Here is a 12,115-nt window from a genome sequence, read left to right as displayed (position 1 = left end):
CCTTTACATGAAAGTGATTAGAGGTCCCTACTTGATGATGAACATGTTGGCAAGCCACCTTACCAGACAGACACATCCACAGCATGCAATTTAGAATCATAAATTAACCTAAGTTGTAGTCTTGGGTTGTGGGAGGAAAACCCATTCAGACACTGAGGGATTCTGCACAATCCTCTCAGACATTGCCCATCCTCGGGATTCAAACCCTGGTTGTTGGATCTGTGCTACCTTTATAGTGCCATTATTTCCCATATTATTATTAAAGTTTATCACTTTTTGTACTAATATAGCAGCATCACATTTTCTTGATGTGTAACTCTGTCTGTACTTCACACACAGAATCCCATTTCCTTCAAAAGCCTTTGTTTTTTGCTGCTGAGGAAGCCAAAATCTCAAGGCCTGGCAATGCATTGTTGTTGAATGGTGCATCTTGTGCATTAGATTCAATTGTATCTCCTATCATCTACAGTTAACATAATATAGTTTTAGTGTACTACAAGCAGCTCTTCTGTCATGCTTATCCTTTACTACACTTAACATACTTAAATCAAGGCTAATCTGTGTCTTCAGGAGAGGATACTCCTCATATCTTAAGGTAATAAAGTTCAGTTTTGTAAATGCCTTTTGATACACAATTATTATTTTGTCATTCATCTATTGAACAGATTTGTGTCATTCATTCTCAATACATCCTGCCTCTGTGTTCTTGTGGTTCAATCTGACTATTCCTTCCCTTGAGAAGTGCTAAAAATGAATGCTGTCTTTCACTACTTGCTCCCAAGCTGCAGTGTAAACTTCCTGTAACTTCTAATGCAGCTTCAAATCTGTTGATGTCCAGGCCCTGCTTTAAGACACATCTCTTTTTCAAAGCAGTTGTGGATGGATTAAGCTGCCAGTTCTATTTTCCTCCTGGTTTTGTTAGATGTTCTCACCTACTCAGCTGTCATGTACGTTTGGTTTTATTTGAGTTAATTTTCAACATGGTTTGGGAGCAGCTGTCTTCTACTCTTTCTTGTGCTAAACTTGACAATTTTTTTTATCTTTAGTTTTTTAAATATTTTTTGGCCACTCAAGTGTATTATCTATGTGTTGATTTTTAACTTTCCTTGATAAAAGGCTTATTCTAAATAAATAATTTTTGGAAACCTGCTTACTACATACTGCCTCTAATCCTGGAAAGTGTGTTTTTCCTGCAAGCAACCTTTTTATAATCCTTATGTTTGCTTATTAAGAGGACTGCTGGAAAACATTAGACTCATTGACAAAGATGCGTGTGTTAAATCAATCGTATTTGTTATATGAGCTTAGATGCCTGACTTTGTTTGTTAAAAATAAGCCAGCAACACAAGGTTGTTTGGTTTTATACAGGCACACAAGACATGCAGTGCCTTAGTCTCAGTCACTATCAGTACAGACAGAGATTAATCTTTGTACACTCTCTCTCTTTGCACTTTTTCCCCTTTGCAAGAAGTCTCACTGTTTTATCACACTGTACATCATTTGAAATCTCTGTAAATGTTTGCAGTTCTTACCTTGAAACCCCAAAAAATGTAGACTGATTTTTTTTTTGGATACATCACTTTGATCTGTACGGTTTATAATGCAGACAAACCAACACTCTATACATATGCCATCATTTTTATTATGTCATTCTTCAGTGGTTCCTATAAAGTGCACATGACATTAAATGCAGTGACAACTTAGCAAGAGGTACTTACCACCTTTGGCTGAATCCTGTAACGTCTTTGCTTTATTCTATTTTTCTGTAAAACTGTTATTTTTAAAAACAGCATAGGACCTGTGTGCACTGTTTGCAAACAAGGGAACATGACTTTATTGTTAAGTGCACCTGAAGCAAGGGTCCCATAAACAAACTCTGTGTGATATTCCCAGATGCTTCCAGACCAGCTGAAAGATACAGCACTTCCAGTGTTTTCCGGGTCTCTTCGTGGTGGGCCATAACTGATGTAGCTCTGGTGGGACGTACATAGAGGATGTCCTCAGTAGACACTCAAATCAGTTACACTTGAGCCTTATAATATGATGGAGCTGCTGCACTACGTCCAGGTTGTTGTAATTGTCAAAGCTCTTGAAAAGCCAAGTCTGAATTTTTCTGCAGACCCCTGACCTGAACGGTTCTGCTTTGGTAGTGACCAATTAACATTGGTAGAGCTTACTTGTTTAGATAATTTTCAGCAGTCCAAAAAATGGAAATGTTTGGGCTGAAGGAAGTGTATATAACTGTCCATGGTTTGCTATCTTAAAAAAAAACTAGTCATAAAGTAGTAGCAAACAAGAAATTAACTTGACCACACACACAGAGGGTGTTTTCTTTTACTGACATTTTCCACATAGAATTGTATCAGCTGGGTAAATTAACTATGATATAGTCAGCACTGATCCTGATGTCTTTTGAATCAGCCTAGCAAGAATATGAAACTGTTTACAGTGTATTTTACAGTGGTCCTCATAAGTTTACATACCCTGGCATAGTTTATAAGGTGTGCACATATTTTGTTGAAAAGATGACTGATTAGGCAAAAGACATTTCATTTACTTTGTAATCCAAGTTAAACTATAAGGCATCACAGAACAACACAACCACAAAACAAAACAGTAAAAAGGAAAATAGTGAGATAGACCCTGTCCAAAAGTTTTCATACCCTTAGTTCTTACTACTGTTTATTGCCTTCTTTAGCATTAATGATGGCATTCAGTCTTTTGTGATAGTTGTGGATGAGGCCCTTGAATTTCTCAGGTGGTAGAGCTGTCTATTCTCCTTGGTGAAAAGCCTCCAGGTCCCATAAATTATTGGGTTGCCTTGCATGAAATGCACATTTGAAATCTCCCCAAAGTGGTTCAATTAAATTAAGGTCAGGAGACTGTGATGGCCACTCCAGCACCTTCTCATTTTTTCTGCTTTAGCCAACCAAGGGTCAACTTGGCCTTGTGTTTTGGATCACTGTCATTTTGGAAGATTCAAGTGCGTCATATGTGCATCTTCCGGACTGATGAATGCAAGTTCATTTTGCCATCAATTTTCACTAATTTACCTGTGCAGCAGTAGCTCTCACCTCCGAAGGAACATCAGAATTCCACCTCCATGCTTCACAGTAGGGATGGTGTACTTTTCTTCATGGGCCTTGTCGCATCCTTTCTAAAAATAGCTTTTATGACTGTGACCATAAAGTTCAATTTTGGTCTTATTACTCCAATGGACTTTGTTCCAGATGTTTTGAGGCTTGTCTAGTTGCTATTTGGCATATTGTAAGTGGGCTGTTTTGTGGCATTGTCACTGTAAAGAGTTTTTTTCCTTGCAACTTGACCATGCAGCCCATTTTTGTCCAAGTGGCTTGAGCGTTTTTCTTGTCAGCGCCACAAATGATCCTGGCAGTGGAGACTGAAATTTCAGTTAGTCTACCTGACCGTGGCTTGGTAACAAAGAACCTCTAACTTTCCACTTTTTTCTATCAGAGTCTGAACACTACTGACAGATATTTTCAGATCTCTGGATATCTTTTTATATCCTTTTACTGATTTTTATACAAGTCAACAACCTTTTCTTGCAGGTTCTTTGACAGTTCTTTTGCTTTCCTTGTGACTTGGTATCCAGCAAAGTCAGTGCAGTTCTACATGAATTTAAATCGACTCTTTATAAACAGACACTGATTACAATCGAAGCGGTTACAGGTGTGGACACTCTCCCTTAATTACCTTAATTTGAACCTGTGTGTGTCAAATTGTGTGTATAATGTCAGCCCCAACATTTAAAGGTATATAAACTTTTGATCAGGCCCCTTTGACTGATTTCAGCTATCATTATGATTTAAAAAGGGCTCACACAATTATGTGATAATAAATTGCCTCACTTGAGAACACTGCCTCATTAAAAGCTTTCTGCGTGATTACTTATATTTTCCAAATAATATCCAGTATTTCACAAATTCTTCCAGGGTATATAAACGTATAAGCATGACTGTATTGTCTGCTGTTGATTGGCCTACATCTGCTGATAAATAACTATTTTTCTACGTCTGTTAGTATCTGTTGGAACAGTGATTGCTGTCCCTGATCCATAAGTGCTGTGGTGGCTGCAGTGTTTTGTTTTTTTTATCTCAGATGTTTATCTTCTTTTGAGGTAACTGTTGTGAATCTGTTGCTTAATTGGATGACTGGCCTCAGATCTCAGCTAGCTATCTCAGAAATTATCCATTGCATCGATTCTATTTTTCTAGAAAATGTCTCATAACCGAATCATAACTTTTACTTCAAAAGTGTATTCTTTCTCCAGATTTATTTTCTTCATTTTTTCCCTACTTGTATAAGTTCTGAGTACTTGATTCTTGTTGTGTTCCTTTACCCTGCTGGCCAGTTTGTGATGATGTGTAAATAAAAAGGTGCTCAGAAACTTACCAGATTAATCTATTCTTTTAGCACCAAGAGATTGTATCATGAAGAAGCTATTTAATCCAGTATTTAGAAACACCTAAGCTGGAAAACATTTAAAATTTGATGGAGCTAATTGACTCATAGACGTAAAACATTGTTGACATTATTTGGTTGTCAGATACAGACTGGTTCAAATTTCTGACGTGGCAAAATGAAACTGAGACTAATTACACTATATGCATTTTTAGTGGAAAGAATTTCTAATAGCAATAAACATGAACTTCTACTCTAGGAAGAAGTTTTGCTTGCCAACTTTTTGCTTTAGCTAACACAGGGGAAAAACAGATTGATACAACATCTGATATGACAAAATGTCTGCAAGGTGACTCAAATTGACATATTCTGATATTCTGAAAGTGGAAGAAATTTTTACTGACACTGAAGATACTGATGGAAAAGAGTGGTAATATACACAGTACCTAGCATTCTCAGGGATACTAAATCCTAACCCTTTCTTGGCAGTATAGGGCTCAAGGCAGGAACCAACACTGAGCAGGGTACTAGTTCATCACTAATTTTACAATTGCCAGTCAACCTATCCTGTGAGCTTTTGTGATGTGAGAGGAAAACTGATGGAAAATCCATACATGTTCTAACCATTGCATCACCATGTTGCCCAGGGCTAACATATTAACTTCATTTGTTTATCTTTGGTAAGAGGTACAAATAGTAGTAAAAATAACTACCAAAACATTTTATTATTTTAGAATCAAGTGAAACCATTTGTTAAATTGAGTATTATCTTGTCATTATATCATGGTACTTTAAATAATAATAATTATACTATGTTAGTAGGTGAGCGTATATATCTGAGGTGCTGAGAACCTTAGTGGTCTAATGAGAGAATTTGATATAAACAAAAAAAAAACAAAAAAACAAACCATTCAATCTTTTTACATTATAAGGCTGGATTTACAGATCACAGCATGAAAGCTGCTTTGCTATGAGCTCAAGGGTAGAGTTCAAGTTACCTATTTTATTTTAATATTTTTTGTTTATTGTGGTAATGTATCATATGTTGGTAGGTCTTGCAAATATAGAATTAATTTCATTATGAAGGCATATCAATACTCCTACTACTTACAACTGTTACTACTACTGTCGATTTCAATAATATTAATTCATTTGACTTGATTATTTTTCTTCAGCAAATTTCCTGCAACATTCCTATGTAGTCTTTAACAGCTTATTCTTATAATGCCTTGGCTTTGGGTATTTGATAAGGTCCCACATGAGAGGTTGGGCATCAAACTACAAGAAGTTGGAATTCGGAGCATAGTGAGTAGTTGGGTGTAAAATTAGAAGCACAAGAAGCAAAGGGTTACAGTACAAGGAGCATTGACAGAATTGGGTGATGTTAAAAGTGGCGTCCTTCTGGGGTTATTGCTAGGGCTAATTTTAATTTATATAAATGATCTGGGTAGGATTATAAACAACAACCTGGTTAAATTTTCAGATGATACCAAGCTAGGTGGGACTGCAATAATCTAGAATCATTTGAATCATTGGAGAGGGACATGAAGAACAGCATACAGGTTTGGGCAGATTTGTGACAGATTAAATTTCTAAATGTGTAAAGTATTACACGCGTGAAGTAGAAATGTTAGATTTGAATAATGGGAGCTCTGAAAATTAAAAGTTCTCATTTTGAGAAGGACATTGGAGTCACAGTTGACTCATCACTATCTACATCAAGACAGTTTACAGAATCTGTTCTGGAGGCTATTTAAATATTAGATTATATAACACGAGTATAAGTCATTTGAGGTTATCCATAGGCTTTATAGCACACTAGTGAGGCCTAACCTGGAGTACTGTGTGCAGTTTTATTCTCCAGACTACAAAAAAAAGTAGCAGTGTAAGAAAAAAATCCAGAGATCAGATTGAGATAAATTAGCTGTGAAGAAATAGTAAATAAGCTGAACATTTTTAGTTTAAGCAAATGGAGATTATAAAGTGACATGATTGAAGTTCTTAAACTTTTAAAGGAAATTGTAAAGTGGATTCAGTCTGGTACTTTAAAATGATATTAGAAAGAACATGGCGACACAGTTGGAAGCTTCTAAAGCAGGGGTGGGCAAACCTTTTGGCTCAGGGCCCACATTGACGTTTAAAGTTTGACAGACAGGTCGGGCCAGTACTAGATACATACATATCAAACATAAACATAAAAAAGGCATTACAGTGTTAATATTTACATTCACTTTTAGTGGGAACAGTGTTGTTGATCACCCTTTTCTGCCAGTGCATCGAAGTCTGGTGTTAGTTTTGTTGTGGCAATTCTCAGAACAGATCTGAGGTGTTCATCACTCAACTGGGATCTGTGGGGTGCTTTGTTGGTGTTCATCACACTAAAAGTCTGTTCACACACATACGTAGAGCCAAACAACACCAGCATCCTCTGTGCCATCTTCTGGATGTTTGGAAATTTGGCTGCACTTAATGAAGCATAAAACTCATCCAGTTTAAGAGAGCTGAACTTCTCCTTTAAGACGGTGTCACACTGGAGATCAATCAGTTCCAACTGCAACTCCTGTAGTACCGTTTCAGGGTCTTGTGTGAAGGGACATGACACCAGCTGAAGTGACTTGTAAATTTTTCCAAAATCGGAGAACCAGCGGCAGAATTCTCCATGCAGGTCGTCCAGTGGTTTCTTGTATTTTTTCGCAAGTTGAGGGGCCTCTTTCAGCGTAGCCAGTGTGGGGAAATGAGCGAATGAGTTGTTTGACATTTGCTTTGAGAATAAAGCTAGCTTGGTTTTGAAGGCTCTGACATTTGTGTATATTTCATGCACAAACTGGTCTTTCCCGTGTAGCTTCACGTTCAGCTCATTCATGTGTGTCAGTATGTCCACAGCAAAAGCTAAATCACAAAGCCAATCTGTGTCACTCAGTTCAGGAAAATCGTCAGCTTTCTCAAGTAGCTCCAAAAATTAGATCTCCTGTTTGAGCTCCCACACTCGCTGACATACTTTCCCCCTCGCTCGAATAAAGTTAACGAGTTTTACAACTGGCTTCACTATGTAGTCAAGCTGCAATACGGATTTACACAGTGCTTCCTGGTGGATTAGGCAGTGTAAGAAAATTACCTCCTGCTCAGGGTTGTCCTCCTTCACCCTCTCCTGGATTCTTTTGAGCAACCCAACGTTTTTTTCCAGTCAGATTTGGTTATCCATCTGTGGTAACGTTGGTGAGTGTACTCCAAGGTAGCTTGTGCCTTTTGATGACCCCCGACACGCTGTCATACAAGTCCTCTCCCCGTGTTTTCCCCTTTAGGGATTCCATGGCCAAAAACTCCTCCATTATCTCAAAATTGTCATTAATCCCTCTGATAAAAATTAAAAGCTGAGCAGTGTCCTTTATGTCATTACTTTCGTCCAGTGCCAAGGAATATAATGTAAATGCTTTTTTGTTTAGCTTGTTAGCTAAGTCTAGCTCAACACGACAAGTCATTGTCCTGCGTGATGAGCTAATTTTTTCAAATTTGTTTTTGCTCTCAGGACACAAGATACCTGCCGTCTCTACCATGCACTCTTTGAGAAACTCCCCTTCGGAGAAAGGCTTGCTGGTCTTTGCTAATTTGAATGCCAGCACATTACATAGCGTAACTAGCATGCTTGGTGGAAAAGTGACGGCTGATGTTCTATTCCTGTAAAACTGCAATGGTTTCTTGGCAAATAAGACATACAGCCTTTGACTGGACTTCAGTGAAAAAGTATTTATTTGTCCGTTCCTTATTAAACACTCGGCACTCACTGTCAGCTTTTCTTTTCTTTGGCCACTCATTGTTGCAGATGGGTTCAGAGCAGTAGCAGAGTAATAACAGAGAGTTGCCGGGTTCCGCAAAATCAAGTCAATGTATCACTGCGCCTAATGCGCCACCTGGTGGAACGCCAGGCATTACAGGACAAGGTCAAATGAATGCAGTCATAATTATGATATGATATGATTTGATTTGGGCAATTCTGTACCAATCTTCGGCGGGCCAGATTAAAAAGACCAACGGGCCGGATGTGGCCCGCAGGCCGTAGTTTGCACACCCTTGTTCTAAAGGGTATGTTTTGAACAAACATTGGAAACTTTTTCTACAGAGAGCTATACACATGAAAAAATTACAAAGCTGTGTCAAAGAGAGTAGGTCTTTAGGGAACTTCAAATCTCAACTTGATGTTATTTTGGAGAAATTACGTGGATAGGTTTGGCAAGCTTTGGTGGGCTGTTTGGCTTGTTGTTGTCAAAGCTTTTCTAATGTCATTCTTTACTTTCTAATGGTTTCACCTTAGCTAAAATTGTCTTGATCTTCCGCCAGGGTTGGAAGCTGTACCTTGCAGTAAGATAAAAACACATGTTCCATATTTATGTAAAGAAATTGAAGAATATGCTCTGAATATGCTCTGAAACCTAGACACATGAATAATACAGATGTGGCTTAGACAGGGAATTATGCTAAACTTATATGACCAAAATCTGTAAATTATATGGCGTAGCTGGTGACATGTCAAAGCGATATGTATGTGGCTCTTAATCTCAAAAGATTCTTTACTCTAATGTATGTGCACTTTTGGATTCTTACCATCTGAAGTTGCCAGTTGCCACTGTTGATTACATTCTAAGATGATTTATTGTAGTACTTTGCATGAAACGGTTTGTAGCTAAGGCTGTGAGAATTATTCATGGTAAGGCTTGCTGGTGGTGACTGTGCTCACTGCTTCTTTTTTGATGCATATGATTTGCCCCCAAGTGACAGGAAATCTTAGTAAATGAACAAAGGTTTAATGGAATAACAGAGCAGAATCAATAGTGCAACTAGAGAATGATGACTTGATGGACTTTGTTTGATCTGTATTGCATCTGTTTGATATGTTAGTTAAGTGCTTTCATTCTGCTTAAATCATTCCTGAAAAGCCATGTCTGATGAACATTCATAAGTGTAAAAAGTGGTACAGTTTGCCATTTACATAGGAGACTTGACAAGAAGTGGAAAAAAGGTGTTTTTTTTTTTTTTTTTAACATATAAGGGATACTGATAATATTCTAATTAACTTAAAGCAGTTTTCCAAAAAGCCGCGTTCCCAGTGACCCCTTTCATATGTAAATAAGCATCACAAATGCATAAACTAGAAACTAGTGAAATTTTTCTTTTATCCAGAACTTTAAAGTTACAGGAATAGTCTGGTAACCCCACTATTTAAAGGAAAAACTCTTTCCCATAACACCATTAATCTGTCATCAGCTTCTCCCATTTGTAGCCTCAGGTTCATAGAGTAGGTGATGTCTTTTGACAGTATATGCTTGGAGATGAGAACTGGGATCGGCAGGCTTTATCAAAGATTAACCAAAAATACCACAGCTTCTTAATGGTGGATTGTCAGCAAGAGTTATAGAAAAAACTGATAATATTCTAAAACTTTTTGACCACCTTAAAATACAGTTAACCATAAAAGCATCAGCTAACAATTCTAGTCCCAGGTATATCAGGAAACATTGATGACATTTCTGCAGTCATCTGTAAAAAGTGTCTTTTGACTGTTCAAAAAATAAGGTTTAGAATTAATTGCTTTCCATTAAACAAAATCAGCAGTAGATTGAACACTTTTCTTTAAAATTGTTCCATATCTGCTTTCCCATTAAAATTTCCTTCAAAAATATAACAACTTCTGAACTACTTTTCTATTCTGTGTGATTCTAAAAAGAAAAGCACTTTTCAATTATAAACTATAATGGTAATTGCTATGCTTAAAACAAAATTCTATTCGTTTTGATACAGACAAAAGATTGAAGAGCTAGAGGCAGAACGCAGCCGTCTCGAAGAGCAGAATAATGTATTGGAGATGAGACTGGAGAGGCATAACCTTCAGGTATGTGAGAACTAATTAAGAAAATGAAATTTCAGATGAATTTAGGGTTTTTCCTTTAAGGCGGCAAAGTGTTATTTTTTTTTCCATTTTTCTTTTGTTTTGGGAGGGATGGCAGATAACCTTTCTCCTTTGGCTCTGTAGCTGTACTATACTTTAAAGGAACTGCTTCTCATTTCTAATTCTAATGCGTTGAATCCCCATGTGCATAAATTAGCATTTATATTCATTTTTTGTTTATAAGGTTGTTCTTTTATTTACTTCATGTCACTTTGGGAATCACATTCTCTTTTCAATTGTTATTTCCTCACAGGATGATACCCACTTAAGTTGAATACCCCTTCAATTACTTAAGGCACCTTTGAGATTGTTTATAAGAGTTGATCTTATGCAGTGCATCCTTTAAGCAATAAATGTAATTATCCTCATCCTTGTTAGTGGAGCTCTGCTCTTGAATGTGGTTTGTATTCAGCTAAATGCTGGTTTTTCAACCTAAACTGTAGACATTTGGATGACTTTCCCAGCAGTATAATTACATGTTCCCCTTCTGCCCTAGTGCTTCCTCTTGAGAAAGACAGAATCTCAAGAGCCTTCTTTTAATCCATTGTGCAGGGATTCAAGAAGTTCATTTAAATGCAGTGTTGATCAATAGCTTGTCTTAAAAGGGTTAGTGAATATACTGCAGCCATGTGAAACAAATGTTTGAACTGCTACAGCATGTAGCTTTTGTTTAAATTGAAGTAGCAGTGCAAAATGTGTACAATTGTCTCTTTCTAGGCAAAGTCACGTCCTTCTTCATTTTACAGTGTCCATCCTTTTCACCTTGTGTCCCTTTCTAATTTGCAGTGACTGGTACTTGGTGTTGTCTCCTCATTTATTTCTTTTTGTAAAACACTCTGATCCAAATTCTTGAATTATAGTATATAGTGCCCCTGGAAACTAAAGCTACAGAATATTAACTTTTTTTTTTTAATAACAATTGGCCAGTGAAATCACTTTGCTCCTTTCTGTTGAAAATTTAATTTTTGCTAATAGTATGTGTGTGTCTTTTGTTACATCGGAAGATACAAGGGAATGGAGGAAGTTAATTCTCAACATATTATTTTGGGGATGGTTTAAATTTAGGCTTTCATGCCAACTCGTCTGTTAATTAGTGTCAGTTTCATACATGCAATTATGGATTCTGTTGTATGAATAAAACTATATAAATATGATAAAATCACAGTGTGTGGATCTCTTTAGTACAGAAATAGGGTCAGTGATTTTGTTATTAAACCAGTAAATCTTCATAAAATACCAAAAAGGAGGCTGCCCTGTGACTTGGTAAATGTTCTAAATGTAGAACTATGGGGATGAATCTACATTATGAAATATAATAGATAATGCTTATAAAAATAAAAAATAAGTCAGCTGTTCAATTTACTAAACTTTTTACACTATATAACTGTTCATTGTAAGCTGTGTGTTAAAATGCTTTAAAATGTCAATATCAGTTTTACAACTGTAAAGGAATGAATCAATTCATATAATACTAGGTGCATGCTGGATGACAAGTGCACAGCCCACTGGGTGTACAGCCCCATGAAAAACAACAACACATGTCCATAATAGGAAAATCATCATTATTACTCTGTCAGCATATTGCTGTTGCGTTAAGCTGCCACAAGTTTCCATGCTCATCTTAGCTGTGAATTTCAAGCTAGTAATTTATACAAATATTCTAACCAGTAATGTCTTTATGCAAAATGGCTGGGTAAATTAAAATAATAGGTGAACTAATTTGAAAACTGTATAATTCCCTTTTGCCTTGAT

At 36.8% G+C, this 12,115-nt stretch overlaps 1 protein-coding gene across 1 annotated transcript in view; it reads left to right on the top strand.

Annotated features, from left to right (window-relative positions):
* mad1l1 (mitotic arrest deficient 1 like 1) overlaps positions 1 to 12,115 on the top strand; it is a 936,602-nt gene that overhangs the window by 419,941 nt on the left and 504,546 nt on the right. The window contains exon 15 of the mRNA XM_051933631.1: positions 10,216 to 10,306. Within this exon, the coding sequence (XP_051789591.1) occupies positions 10,216 to 10,306 (91 nt within the window). The remainder of the gene's footprint in view (positions 1 to 10,215; positions 10,307 to 12,115) is intronic.

Source organism: Erpetoichthys calabaricus, chromosome 11 (genome assembly GCF_900747795.2).
Source record: "Erpetoichthys calabaricus chromosome 11, fErpCal1.3, whole genome shotgun sequence".
In the NCBI taxonomy this organism is placed as follows: domain Eukaryota; kingdom Metazoa; phylum Chordata; class Cladistia; order Polypteriformes; family Polypteridae; genus Erpetoichthys; species Erpetoichthys calabaricus.
The sequence above is the reverse complement of the archived record's forward strand: the minus strand, read 5'-3'. Positions and strand labels throughout refer to the sequence as shown.